Source organism: Podarcis muralis, chromosome 3, assembly GCF_964188315.1.
Source record: "Podarcis muralis chromosome 3, rPodMur119.hap1.1, whole genome shotgun sequence".
NCBI classification, from domain to species: domain Eukaryota; kingdom Metazoa; phylum Chordata; class Lepidosauria; order Squamata; family Lacertidae; genus Podarcis; species Podarcis muralis.
Genome location: NC_135657.1, coordinates 63,772,908 through 63,787,891, shown reverse-complemented (window position 1 = coordinate 63,787,891; position 14,984 = coordinate 63,772,908). Strand labels below are relative to the sequence as shown.

At 43.3% G+C, this 14,984-nt stretch overlaps 1 protein-coding gene across 12 annotated transcripts in view; it reads left to right on the top strand.

Annotated features, from left to right (window-relative positions):
* The first annotated feature begins 1,087 nt into the window (after positions 1 to 1,087).
* Positions 1,088 to 14,984, top strand: part of L3MBTL3 (L3MBTL histone methyl-lysine binding protein 3) — a 55,093-nt gene continuing 41,196 nt past the window's right edge. The window contains exons 1-2 of one of the 12 annotated variants that reach the window (XM_028723395.2): positions 1,088 to 1,267; positions 12,605 to 12,716. In XM_028723395.2, coding sequence (XP_028579228.2) covers positions 12,615 to 12,716 — 102 coding nt within the window. In that variant the 5' untranslated portion in view covers positions 1,088 to 1,267; positions 12,605 to 12,614. The other 11 variants (XM_028723383.2, XM_028723385.2, XM_028723388.2 and 8 more) reach the window with 11 other exon arrangements.

The window sequence follows — 14,984 nt, the reverse complement described above, 5'->3', positions numbered from 1 at the left end:
TTATTAAATTTACTTATTTATTTTGACAATGTATATACCACTTCATTACAGTTGTCTCTAAGTGGTGTACAGTGAACTCAACAAATATAATATAGATAAAAAATCAACAAAAAACAGTAAATTAAGAAATGCTTTGAATGCCTGCTTTTTTTTTTTTTTAAGTCTTCAGTCAGTCCTGGTAGTTCAGCAGGGAGGGGACCTGTCTGATCTCAGATAGAAGAGAGTTCTTCGAAATTGGGTTCACAATACAGAATGCACAACTTCTGCTGGATATGGCTGTGCATCCATTAATAGTGACTCCTCCAAAAACCACCATGATATAAGGGATATAAGGAACCAGGTAGTGCTTAAAGTATCTTGGACCCAACGTTGTAAATTAATATGAAAGCCTTGAACCTGTATGTGCAGTGCAATAAATAAATAAAGAACAAATAAGTGGATGGAGACTACCTAGAGAACATAAGAGTTCCGGAAGACTGACACCAAGTTTTGTTATTTTTTTCTCCATGCCATTGACCCCACCTGTCGACAGAGGGTTAACATGGGGTATATAACACAGAAGAAAGCTATTTTAAAAAATGAGCATACATTGTAGAAAATGCAGTTTAACTTCACACTAGAGATATGGGAAGTGCAAAAAAAAAAAAAATCCTTCTGGAATCTTTTTGGCATATGCTTTAAAATACAGTTTATATTTATTTGCAGAAAATTCACCTTTTAAAAAATACCACCCTTGGGGCTATGTTTTAGTTCCCCCCTCCCAAACTCCTAATATGGACAGACTGTCCTGCTTTAATTTTCCTTGATGCCAAGCACCATAATTAATAACTGATTCTGCTACTTCTGGAATGAAAAGTAATTAGAAAGAAAGAGAAAGAAAGAAGCCTAAAAATAGGGAGAGACTTCAGCTGCTCCTTCTTCCCCTTCACGTTGCCATTACGATGTGTGAGCGAGGAGATACCGATGCACCTCGGAGATGCTTCTTTTGTGGTTCGGAGGAGAAAGGGGGAGAGATGGGGGCGGCGGCGGCAGACGCGATCCTCGCTGCTACCTTTTCCAGAGGCTGAGGCACAGCAGCGAAGGAAGAGCAGGCACCCCGGCGGCGGCGGCGGCAGCAGCAGCAGCAGCAGTTTCCCCTTTCCCCGGCCCTGACTCTACGGGCGCATGCTCACTTGTGCCCGCAGCCCTGGACCATATTTGTCAGGACTCCTCGAGAGACGGAGAAAAAAAAAATAAAGAGAGAGAGAGAGAGAGAGAATTTGGGGGGGTAAGGAAGCGCCTGGTTCCGACCTGATTGCTAACCCATTAACTGCAATGCACAACGCCGAGGGGCTGCCTTTCCATTGCCTCCCTTTGGCTGAGGATGAAAGTTAAGAGAGAGAGAGAGATAAAGGGAAGCAAGCGCACCTCCTCTGCCTCCCTTATGAACCGGGAGGAGGAGCGCGCGGGGGGGGGGGAGAGAGAAATAGAAGAGAATTTTCTCCATAAAGGTGCGGGGGGGGGGCGGGCGCGCACGCAGAGGGAAGAGTTCCAGCACAGCCTCTCGCCCAGGGGATGGGACCCGAGGTGGTGGGGGAAAGTGGCCCGGCGCCTGCGAAGTGGCCGGGGAGTGTGGGTCGGCCACGGGGGGGTTCCTTCCCTAAAAAAGCCCCTAAGTGCGTGAGAGTGAAAGAGGAACAAAAGAGTGGGCGAGGGAGAGCGAGAGAGAGGTGCCTTCGGCGTCCGCGCCCCCCACCCCGCTCGCTTCTTCCCCAACATTTGACGGGTAAATTGTGGGGAGAAAAGGGAGGAGGTGGAGGCTGGAGCGGCCGTGGAAATGAAGAGGGCATTTCTCAGCCCCGCACGTCTTGGCGGGCGGAGACCGGCGGGGAGGGGGGAGGGGGGGGCGGCGGCGGCGGCGGTTCTGCGGCGTCCTGCCGCCCCGCCACTGGGGAGCCGGCCCGGGTTTTTTGACACTTCCCCGGGAGTGTCTAGGGAAGGGGGACGGCGCCGCCGCCGCCGCGACAGGGATTTGGGGGAGAGAGGGGTGCGGGTTGCGGAGGGGCCGCCGCAGCCGCTCGCTCGCTCCGTTTTTGTTTACGGGGTTCCCTCAGCCGAGGGAGGGATGGAGGCTGGAAGCGCGCGGGGAGGAAGAGGGACGGACTTTTCCCACCCAGATTTGGCTGCAGCGGGATATACCGGTTGCATGTGTAACGTGTGTCGTGTCTCCCCTCCTGGAGAAGGGAAGCGGGGGGGGGGGGAGGCCTGCTCGGATCAGCGCGCACGGGCAGCTTCTGAGGGTGTGTTTCCCCCCCCCCCTTCTTTTTCGTCAAAGGATTATTTTTATTATTATTATTAATACTGTTTCTCCTCCTTCTTGTCTCCCCTTTGCAGCTTCTGGACTTTGTGGCGAGCGCGAGCGCGCGCGCGGCGGCGGCGTGTGCATGTGTGTGCCGATATATAGAAATATAATACTGAGCTCCCCAATTCCGCCATTTTGGGCAAACTTTGCACACGCACGCACACACCACACGCGCAGCAGAGACGCTCCTCGCACTTAGGAGTGGGAGGGAGCGTGTGTGGAAGGGGTGGGGGTGGGGACTCTTGCTCCCCGTGCATGTCTTCTCACTTCAGTGTAAACATAGGTAGGGATTGGGGGCAGCAAATAAACCCCCGTGGGAGATGCGGGGATTTTTTTCTCTCTCTTGCGCGCGCGTGTGTGAGAGAGGGTGGGAGAGGTGTGTTTGCATCACATGAACGTGGCTCGTGTGAATTGCGCCAAGCTAGCAGCACACCCGGGTTCCTAATACTCTGCAACAACGCCGCCCGCTTGCCTCTATATTCCCCGCTTCCTGTAGTAGCCCTTTACCCATGATGAGCTGCAAACTGACACACTTGTTCCAAGCTCTTCGTGGGGGAGATGGGAAGGCGCTCGGCCCGAGCTCCCCATAACTGAGGGTCCGTAAGTGTGGGGGGGGGGCGGGGGACTCGGGGGGGGCGGGGGACTCAAGCCTGCTCTGTGGTATGTTGCTGTGGAAGATAGCAGGAGGTGCGTGGGTGGGTGGGGGTGTTCTCCCGGAGCCCCCTCCCCTTTTATTCTCACACGCGCACAGCAGAAGGAGGAAGTGGGTGAGGAGAAAACTTTGAAAGGGCCGAGCCAACTCCAAAGGGGACCTTCTCAGAAGCGCCTGGCTAAGGGTGGGTGAAAGGGGGCCGGGCTGAGGAGACCAGAAGCGGAGAGAGAAAGGAGACGCCTTCTCCTCAAGGAGGGTGATTTCTCTCTTACGAGCTCGGGAAAGAGAACTAATCCACAGAACCCAGAACCGTTTCTTCTCCCCTCGGAAGAGGGAACAGTCCCGGCCCTTCCTGAAAGTGGGGAGTGCGGGAAGAGAAGGGTAAAAAACAGAAAATGCCTCGAGTTTGTTTCAGGCAACCTCCCCTTCCCGGTTTCCGTCGCAGGCTCCGCAAGAAAAAAAACGGGACCCGATTAACAAACAAGAGCAGTGCCTTTCTCTTATTATGCAACTTCCTCAGCCGGGGCAGCCGGTCTCTCTCTTTTTCTCTTTCTCTCTTTTCCTTCCCACACGCTTATACACCTTTTGCTCGCCGTGCAACGGCCTCGCCGCCCTCCCCTTGGGCATTTCCTTTCAGAGAAAGTGGAGGCGTCGAGGTTATTTCAGGAGCCCCCTCGGAAAGCTGGCTCGCGGTACTTTCTGCTCTTTTACCAAAGGAGGCGAACGGAGAACCTGGGCAGGGGGCTGTGGGTGGGGACGACGACGACCCTGTTTTGTAGCCTGAAGCGTAGTTTGAATTTGGTAGTTTTTGTTGCAGTGGCTTCGTTGCGCCGGGAAGTTGCATGTGAAGGACCTGCGCCTCTCTTCTACCCCTTCCGCCGCTCTTCTTAATTTTAGGGCGGGGGGAGAGAGAGAATATGTAGTATCCTGAGTGATCACAGTGTTCTCCAGAAAAGTTTCAAGTGCAGCAAAATACGCTATTCCAAAACTGGCCAAGGAGGGACCCCTACTGGTGGAACGGAGGTATCCACCCTGGGGATGAAAGTTCAAATTCTGGCCTCCAAGTTTTGCCGTGATTGCACTTCAGAGTTCAGGAATTGGTGAGGTATATTCCAAAGGAATGGTTTGAAGATACGGTTTTTTTGCTGCTTCCCACTTCCATTCCATTTCTGTTATTACAGTGTTTTCTGATCTATATGAAATGTAGATATATAATGAAGAATGTTTCTAAGGATTGTTATGAGACTAAACTCTTTCATTTTGAATACTCAACACCGAACATAATAAACACATCTGATAGTTGTGAAGATGAGTGTATTCATTTCTCCCCCCTCTTTTCACATCCGTTTCCTAAAAGTGTTAGATCAGTCAGTTTCACTTTCCTGTCTAGTGCATTTCTGTTGATACAGAACAACTTCAGATCGCCTTTGGCTGTAATTAAATAAAAATGAGGTTTTTTCAATGAATAGTTTTATGATAACTGTAGGATTTTCTTTGCAGGCATCTGCTATACTTTATTCAAGTTTCTTCTGATGAAGGAATTGTTGTTTGCTAGAAGCATACCATTCAAGGGCCTGCAGAAATGATAGTCTTAAAATTCATTTAGGAGGCTAGAATATACAGGGGTATGTTTCAGATGTGTGGATATGGAAAGTTGGGAAGCCTCCCTCACACGTTGGATGGCTTGTAGAAAACAAACCACAAGCTTGCACTTGCTCCTAGACTAACCTAAGGCTAAGTTCATAGCTTTAAATAAGATTCACATATTTTTATGGCAAAGAAGAGCCACACATCCAAGTACCCCTAAAGTTTTGGAACTTCCTACCCCAACAATATGTATGAGTGGCAGACAAGGAAGGTCTTTGAACACTTTTCTCATGTACAGCATGCTGGCCAATTTTGATAAAAATACCTGTTTCCTTGACTCACCTCCTAAGTCCATCTTTGTTTTTCTAACCATTTTAGTCAAAATTTTGTTTGTGATTGCATAAGGAGTAGGATCTCTGCTTCTGTAAATATTTTGAGGGGTTGGGGGAAAGAGAAATGTATATGGAAAGGTGTGCATGCTTCATATGCTGTTAGTTTGTGTAGCCAAATTCAAGGTGGAGTATCTTGTTTCAGTTTGTCTGCATACCTGGATAGTGATAAAAGTGAGTTTGCCACCTCAACTCTGTGACATTGTCTCTTAAAAAAATAAATACCCCATATAGTAGATATAGTGGGGTTCTCTTTCCCTTGTCTTCTACTGGATACATCCTAGTTCATTTTAGCCTTTGGTGGTGCTGGAAGTATTGGTTTTTCCTGGTAGGGGACTGCATGATTGTATCTTCACTTCCTTTCTGCAGTATACTGTTAAATGAATCAAACAAATAACATTAAGATAGCTTTTTCACCTCTTGTGACATATCTCTTGGGAAGTTTAGAGCTGTACTTAGTTGGTGTTTATAGCACAGCTGTCACTTTGAAGTCAGCTTTATTTAATCACTTTTATAACTGTACATTTGACATTCCGATCATTTTTCGGAAAAGGGAATTGTTTGAGTACAGTTTGGTGTTTATTATGCTGTAAGGGTCTGGCACTTAAGCTGTTACTGAGTTTAATTGGGCAGGCTTCTCCTGATGTATGTTGACAAAACAAGTTTTCTGACTGATAGTATGAGTTTATTTCCATTAACACTTCACCTGTTTGAAATTATGAAGACAGGTTGTTAGAATAGAGAGAGTACAAAATATAGTGATTAATGAACAGGGAAAGCATAAGCAATACACTTTCTCATTTAATCCTTCAGGAACAAGGTAATCAGCTGAAGAGGAAGTCTGTGAGCAGTGCCATAATTCAGGAAATGAGATGTTTCAAAACAAAACAATCTTGTTAAAATTATACAAAAATGTAAGTGCTTTCCATTGGGTACTCCATTGGATTTGGCAGGAAGAAAGAACAGGCTGGAACTGAATGCTGAGTGCAGAAACTTATCGCGATCCAGTGGCAAAGAATTGTTAAAACTTCCATTGACACCCCCACCCCCAATATATTGTTTCAGTCTTGATAAAGCTTGGTATAAAGTTAACTATTACAAGGTTGCAGTGACACACTACCTAGCTGAAGTAACTCCTTGAGGGCTGTGGAGCCATCGCTTGAGGGACTGTCTGGTTTCTTGTGTTTTCAATGCTGAGTTGAAGTTGTTTGCATGTTAAGTTGGCCTGCACTGAAAAACTATTTGCAGCAGCATTACTACAGTAGAAATCTATGTTCAACTTTTTCCTCAGAGTGGAAAACATTTCCTGTCACAATTGTAAGCATTAGAAAAAATATGTTTCTATATAAATCTACTTCTGATTTAGTTATTGCATGAGTGAATCTGCCCTTCTCCCCCCCCCCCTTTCTTTGCTCCAGGGGTATTTTGGCTTTACCAAAAGGTGGAAATTAAAGGGACCTTGAAGAAAGACTTCCTTGCACATCCTAGGGCGGCATCTTGCTTAGTTAATGTAAGCCTGAGGCATGTGGGCACCGTGAAAAAAGAATGACATCCATGGTAGGGATGGGGTTGGGAGTTTTGTAAGTGTTAAGGCCAGAACAGCACCAAAATAAAGTGGGGCAACCTGCATTTTCCTTAGTTGAAACAGCTACCTCTCCTTGTTGGCTATGCATGCTCAAAACAATTGGATACATGCGCAGCAGGACTCTCTGCATAGGATGCTTACCTTGTATTGAGATAGACCGTTGGTCCATTTAGCTCAGTATTGCCCACACAGATCGGCAGGGGTTTTCCAGTGTTTCAGGATGGGGTAATACCCTAGCTCTATTTAGGGATGCCAGCAATTGAACTTGGACCTTATGCATACAAAGCAACTGCTCTTAAACTGAGCTATGACATTTTCAGACTTACTTGAAAGTAATTTTCTGCTGAGTTTTAATGGCTATTTCAGCAAATGCTGAAAACCTTCCCTCCCCAGTCAGACTTGTGATTGTTGCTGATTTGTGTTCAACCAGCATTTTGAATATGTTTGCAATTTGTCGTCTTATACTTTTATGAGATTTTATTACTGTATTTCTTTAAGGTACAGTGATACTTCAGGTTACAGACACTTCAGGTTACATATGCTTCAGGTTACAGAGTCCGCTAACCCAGAAATAGTACCTCAGGTTAAGAACTTTGCTTCAGGATGAGAACAGAAATCATGCTCCGGTGGCGCGGCGGCAGCGGGAGGCCCCATTAGCTAAAGTGGTACCTCAGGTTAAGAACAGTTTCAGGTTAAGAATGAATTAAGTTCTTAACCAGAGGTACCACTGTATTGCTAAACATAGAATACTTTAAAGTGAATTTTTTTGGGAAATTGCCGTACTTTTCCATGTATAAGAAAAGGGTTTTTTAACTCCAAAATAAGGTTATAAATGGGGGGGGGGCATGTTATACAAGGATAGTGCATATGCGGGACGGGCCATTGGTTGCAGCTGCGAGCAGGAGCTTGTCAGTGACGATTGGGTGGTTGAAGGCGGCTGCTGCAAGGGCTGCTGAGGATTGGCTGCTGGTGCAACAATTTCGTGACTGATTGGTGGTTGCTCAACAACTTTGACAATCCTCACCCCAAAAGCTCAACGACTCTGGACCATCTTCCCCCATTTACTTAATTTGGGGTCCCCAAAAGGAGGGGGCATTTTATACACAGGAAAATATGGTATGTTAAGAAAGGCTCTGGCTTTAATGTGGATAATGTCATTATATAGTTTAGTCACTAGGTGGCACGTGGTATAGTGGTGGAATCAGGATCCACAAGTTGCTGTTCTGTTATTGTTTAACAGAGACAATAAAGTTCTTATCTAGCTTCCTAAGTGGTGTGTCATCTAAGGCTTAATAACAGTTTATTGCAAACTCACTGTGCAGATGCGGTCTTACATGTATACTGGGCCCAGCACACACATCTGAGTCTAAGATTGCAGCTGCAGCGTACAGTTAAATCTCTAGTTTCTACAGTCTTTTTATAATTTTTATGATGTTTGCTATTTATAGATACTTCTTTCATTAGTTAGTCTTACTACCTTTGCAGAAGAATGTTTAGATCTGAATCTCCAAGTTCTTTAATCTTTTCTGTATTCAAGTCCATTTAAAAATGAGGGTGGTTTTTTGTGTGTGTCGAATATAATGGGCTCCAAGAGAAGATACACGTAAAGGCAATTATTTCTGTGACAATGGGTTAATTTTTTTTAAAAAGGATCAGCTGTCATGTGCTTTGTCTGCACCAAGTATCCTTCATTCTACCTCTAGCACATTTAAATAACCATATATTAGAAATTGATGCAGGGAGAAGTAGAGCCCCGTCTGTTACTTTCAGATAAGAATGTATATGGTCCAACTGTTTTCAGGTTACGTGCTGTGAAAAGGGAAAGTTATTACTTCTCCCAAAGTTTCAGGTGGCTTAAAAAAATTAAAAATAAGCAATACAAACTGTTAAAAGATTGCAGTGAAATGAGCACAAACAGCTTTTGATGATGTCTACATTAACCTGCATTAATTAGCAAATGACATCACTTAACATCCAGGCTGAACAAGACTTCTGGGGAGCACAAGAGTTTGCTCGCTATTTTCTGACACTTTTGTTGGTTCTTATTGCTTAGCTCTGATTTTTGTTTTAACAAAAAGAGCAGCCATTGGTGTAGAAGAGGCCACCAGATACTGTAAGAAGAGAGTCGTAATTGCTTTTGGGACTCATCCACACAACTATTTGTCTCATGCCTAGAGAGTACGGATCTGAGTGGCTTTCTGCTTGACCTGCAGTTTTCAAGCATGGGTTTGAGCAGTTTCCCCCTTGCTCCTCTCCTTTCCCAGGGAAACATTTTGATTTTTAAATTGGATATGCAGATTGCGGGCCTTTTGACGTGGAAGTCTAATAATACAGTGGTACCTCAGGTTAAGAACTTAATTTGTTCTGGAGGTCCATTCTTAACCTGAAACTGTTCTTAACCTGAGGTACCACTTTAGCTAATGGGGCCTCCTGCTGCCGCCGTGCCGCCGTCGCTCGATTTCTGTTCTCAACCTGAAGCAAAGTTCTTAACCTGAAGCACTATTTCTGGGTTAGCGGAGTCTGTAACCTGAAGCGTATGTAACCTGAAGCGTATGTAACCCGAGGTACCACTGTATCTGGCTGTGTTTCTAGAATTTGTTATCTTCGTTATAAACTCACATATTGAAAGGTACCGTTTGAGCTGATATCAACAGAGGTAGATTCTGTTTTCTATAAGAGAATGCTGTTTAGTTAAAGTTCTTTTCAGAATCTGCCTCCTTCACTACGCAAGCAGGCTTCAATGGTTTCAGAGTTTATTTTGCCTGCTTATAGATACTTAAAGCATTTTATCTGGTTTTGGAAGCCTGGAATTTTCAGTTTATGTTAAAATTATTGTCAATTATATATAATGCATATGGCAGAAAAATATACTGTACTGCACTTTATAACGGCAAATACAGTTGAATAAAAGAGCATAATTGGGGATTGGATGTGTATCCAGTATGTATTGAGCTTTGGTACATGCTTAATCAAAGTTAATATTCATTGTGAAAGAGGATGGTTCATTCTTCTACCTTGTCTGTCAGAAAAACCTAGGCCCAGAATTTGAGAGTTCTAGGGCATATAAAAAAGCAAAAATAAAGATAGAATAGTTTTTTCCCCCTCAGCAAATAGCTGCTAGATATTTTTCAGATCGACTTACTACACTGATCATGAGTCATAACTATAAGAGCTTGTCCAAGCAATCATTTCAAAGTGTTTTCTATGCCATTTTAGCCATTGTGGGATAGTCTTACAAGTTCTAATCACAGATATTTGGGCTGTGTGGTGGCGATAACTACTTGGGGAGTGTAAAAGCTTTGGTGCAACAGGTTAGCTATGTTGTTGTGTTTCTCCTGCCTTTCTAAAGAAAAGCTGGGTAAGTGGTACTGCAGTGCTGAAGATGGTGATTATTTAGCATAGGAACAAGTAGTCCTGAATAGCCCCTTTCCTTCAGCCATACAAAGTCTGAAAACTAACATAAATGTGAGTGTGTATGTGGAAGGGAGGAAAAAAAAGAGAGAGAAGCAAACAGCCTGAGAACAAGAGAAAAGGCCATAAGGGTTACATCATTTCTACTATATTGAATGAAATTTGAAGACCAGTTGCATCTGTTGATAATAGGTATTTCTGCTTTTAATTGTTTTGAGAGACATGATTGCAGATCGTAAAGGTTTTTTTGTTTTTTTGGTTTTTTGTCTAGCTCAAGTTATTAGTGAGTAAGAGCTACCAAAAGCAGTGGAACCATGTTAGCAGCCTTTAGGTTTAAATAGGGTCTAAACCACTGAGCCTCTTGAGCTTGCTGAACATAAGGTTGGCAGTTTGAATCTGCATGATGGGGTGAGCTCCTGTTGCTTTGTCCCAGCCCCTACCAACCTAGCAGTTCGAAAGCATATCAGTGTGAGTAGATAATTAGGTACTGCTGCGGTGGGAAGGTAAATGGTGTTTCCGTGCTCTCTTGCTTCCATTACGGTGTTCCATTGCACCAGAAGTGGTTTATTCATGTTGGCCACGTGACCCGGAAAGCTGTCTGCAGACAAACACCACCTCCCTCAGCCTGAAAGCAAGATGAGCGCTGCACCCCATAGTTGAATTTGACTGGACTTAACCGTCCAGGGGTCCCTTACCTTTTTTACCTTTAGGTTTAAATAGGACCTAGTTCTATTGAACTTAGTCCTCTTGACTGTATCATCTGTTTTTGAGGATAAATAGATTTTGTATCTTTATATTTTAACTTGGAAACAAGTCGTATTGCATCTACAGTGGTACCTCGGGTTAAGTACTTAATTTGTTCTGGAGGTCCATTCTTAACCTGAAACTGTTCTTAACCTGAAGCACCACTTTAGCTAATGGGGCCTCCTGCTGCTGCTGTGCCGCCGGAGCACGATTTCTGTTCTCATCCTGAAGCAAATTTCTTAACCTGAAGCACTATTTCTGGGTTAGCGGAGTCTGTAACTTGAAGCGTATGTAACCTGAAGCGTATGTAACCCAAGGTACCACTGTACTGGGACTTACTTCCCAGAAAGCATGCATAGGATTTTAGCCTCAGCTTCACCACCGTGAAGCACACAGCATTCCATGATCTAGTATTTTTTCCCTAAAGGGAAAAAGTTCATGTAGTTTCAACTAGAAGTGTGGGAAGAGTCCCTTCTGGCCCATTGTTTGATGGGAGTTTATTTGCGTGGGGAGTTTACAGATCTTGGCTGTTGTAACTTCTGCAATTTAGATGCACAGTTTCCAGTCTCCAAAATCATGGAAAGTGTTGTCACCAGGAGTTTCTGACTTTTACGTTATGGTTGTTCAAGTGAAGGAACACTCGAGTATGACCTGGAGAGTTCATGTGAAGGAACAATATAATCTTCATCTACTCTAGGTTGGGTTTGGGATAATTCTTCTCTAATGCCCAACATTTCCCATGTGTTCTACTCTGTTACTGGTGCTTGTTTTATAAGTCCACGAGCAACAGCATCTTAAAATTATTATTACAGTGGCAAGTATTGTTACTCTCTGTTGGAAGCCCCCCAGAGTGGCTGGGGAACAAATAATAAATTCTTCTTCTTATTATAAGTAGCACCATGGCTTTATCATAGGTGCTTTCTTGCTGCTTGAGGGTTGGGAAACTCTCTGAAACAGCATTAGAGAAAACTAGAAGAGGCTCATTTTTGGATGAACTGCTTTACATAGGACTTTTAAATTCCAGTCAACTGTATAACCCAGTAGTTATCCATATTTGTTTCCAGCTTTAAGCAAAACACACCGGTGGAGAATGCAGATAACTAGAAATGTGACAGTTTTGATATTAGCAAAGTTAGATATAGATTTTAAGTGTTATGCCAGATGTATTTCACTTAAGGCTAAAATCCAGGCAACTGCCGGATTTTATATTTTCAGAAATTGGAACCATTATTTCTTTCATTTTCCCAGCAGTCCTAGGTGCAACCTGAAACCTACACAGCACCTAGTAGAGCCTAATCCGATTAAATCTGCTATCTCTTCCTATCCTCCATCCTCTTATTTCTGGCTAAATTTAGACTTTGCGGCATCACCATCTAGTCCAGTTTTCTACTGTACCTCTCTTCCATCCACTCCCCTGCCCCCCCCCAAAAAACTTGCTTAATATCCAGCCTGATTAGGACCTTTGGTGAACTCAGAAACTATTTTGGTATTTTTGGCTGGTTTTAATAAAAGTGTTGATTAGCTTTGAATTTTGACATTATTTACAATAGGTTATAAATATTGTGGGGCAGGTGAAACGATGATTGAAAATCATGTGATGTATGGTGTGAAAGTGGTTCAAACGTAACATTTTGCGGACGTGGATCCGATTTTTTATTAAAATGTTACGATTTTTAAAAAAAGTATAATAAAGTACAAAGACACAAATAGAAAGACTGTCCCTCAGGATGGGGTTTGTGTGCTGTTTCCCTAGCTACCCACCCACCCCATTCACAAAAGAAAAAGAAAAAAGCCACCACAATTTCATATTTCTGTTTATGTAGGCATACAGACAATTAAGGGTATGTTGGATCAGAGAGATCATTGTCATATCGCCTGTCTTATTTATTTTACAGTATATGCACCATGAATGAACCAACTTCTAGTGGAAGTGGGCAAGACTTTGATGTATTTAGTGTAATGGACTGGAAGGACGGAATTGGTACCTTGCCTGGAAGTGATCTGAAGGTAACATTTTATAATCCTAAATAGGCTCTGAAAAACGTAATGTAACCATAGATGCAGAGACATACAACTTAGTGCTGTATAAAGGGCAAGTCTTGATGTTACCAGGGAATGGATAAGTGTGTCAAAACTCTCTCTCCAGGATATACCACAGCTGGCATACCAACCTTTACTGGTAAAAGATGTTTCATATCATGAATGCACATGACATCCAAATTATAGGCTATATTGAACAGCAATCACAAACTGTGGACTTGCTCCTTTAGTGGGAAGGCAACCCTGCCCAGAATAAGTTGAACAGCACCTCATACATTCATCAAACCATCCACCAACAGTTCCTATCTCCTGACTGGACTGAATTTGAGTTTCTTTGGCCTCATTCAGTCCAAAATCTTCCTCTTGTGATATGTTTGTGTTAAATAGCAAACACAGTATTGTGGCAGTCCAGTGCTCAATTGCCATGGGGCAAAATAACAGCCTCCAGCCTTGCTTTCTGAAACTGTTTGCTGAGGAGGAACAGAATAATGAACAAAGCACAGGACTCCTAATTCTCAGCGCATATACTGAGTCCGAAAGGACATTGTAGTAGATTATTATTATTGTATTTATATAGATGATATTGTATGGTGTTGATGGCAGATACCCTCAGCAGGATGGACAGGTGCCCCATGGACAGTTTCTCAGTCCTTGCTAGCTCTCCAGTATATCTTTGATTTTTAATGTAATAATCCTGTTAACCTTTGTTTGGCATCTTCTCAGGGCAAGTGGTAGTAGGAAGAAACCCTAGCTTCCAGCCGTATGTAGCTTATCATAATGGACCAGTGTCCACAAACAGCAGCAATGGGAGATAGCAACCACGTTCTGGGAAAAGCAAGTCAATTTTCAGTACAGTACTGTTCTATTCTCAAATGCCTCTTTCTGGCTCTCTGAAAGCCCTCTGAAGTCGTCCTTCACCTGAAAGAGATGGGGAGTGCAAACAGAGAATTCACAAATAACTGCTTCTGATGTTCTTGGGTTCTCCTTTCAAAGATTGGAGAGGGCATTGAGGACTGCAGGAAATGCCCATGTTGCCATGTTTTGGAGTCTGCCCTGCAAACTTTTAGTAGAATCATAGAAGAGAGAGGCACCTGAAGAAACTCAAGATTTGAATCATAATTTGATTTGAATCATAATTGACCAGCAGTTTGATCTGCAGCAGATTGCTTCTGATAACTCAAATAATTGAACTCAGGCACACACAGGGCAACTGAGAAGTCCTTACGGTCACATCACCAACCATTCTAGCCTTGCAGTTAGGTGTAAATATCTTCCTGGCTGCAATTGAAGAGTAATGAAGAGGAAAAGCATTTTGCAAGAGAGATTTTCTTATCCATAGGTAGATCTTTACACTGAATTGCAAGCCCTTTCAATGTTTTCTTCTAAAAAATTCGCACAGGACCAGAAATTTTTTAGTGCTGAGTGTTGTGTTATTTATAGTAAGCAATTTTATACTTTGCCTTGACCCATTTTTCCAGATTGAAGATTGTTTGCAAGCAAATTGAAGTTTTGTGGGCTTGTTCAGATTTGTGTATAACATTCTACACTGTGATTTCTTTTCAAGTCTATATTTTTAAATAAATGTACAAATGGTGGGGGGGGGAGGAGGAAAGGGATCTTCACATGTGAGACAATCATAGTCTAGTGCAGGATTACGAGGTTTGGAACTTTTCCATTTGGCAGGCTAAGCAGCGTGTTCAAATCAGAAACACTTCAGTGCTTTACAATTGCTGTGTGCCGTGTAGAGGACTAGAAGAGTTGATATCTTCTAAGCTGAAGAGCATATATAAATGTGAAGTACTCTGCTTTTTTGAATCACTCTGATGAGTGCACACAATCACCATCACCTCTGGATTCAAGTGCTTCTATCAAATTGGACAAGCTGCAATAATTTAAAATTGCTTCCTGGTGGAGAGGCAGTATATGGAGTATTTTAGGCTTTTGTGCCTCTCAAGTGCCATATTTTCAAAGTGGAAATTACAAGTGTGCCCAGTATGTTATCATTGCATCCAAACAAGTGAATGGATTAATTTTTAAATCCTCCTGAAAATACATATACCCAGTTTTTTTTTTGCCCGGAAAGAACAGATGGAGAACCTAATGGCCTTGCAGGTGAAGGAAGAGGCAAAGGTCCACTCAAACCTGGTTTTATACCACCTGCAGTTATTCCGCTTCTTTTCTTGGAAAGCCTTATTAATATCAATTACTTATATTGGTGATGGTGATCTATTAACA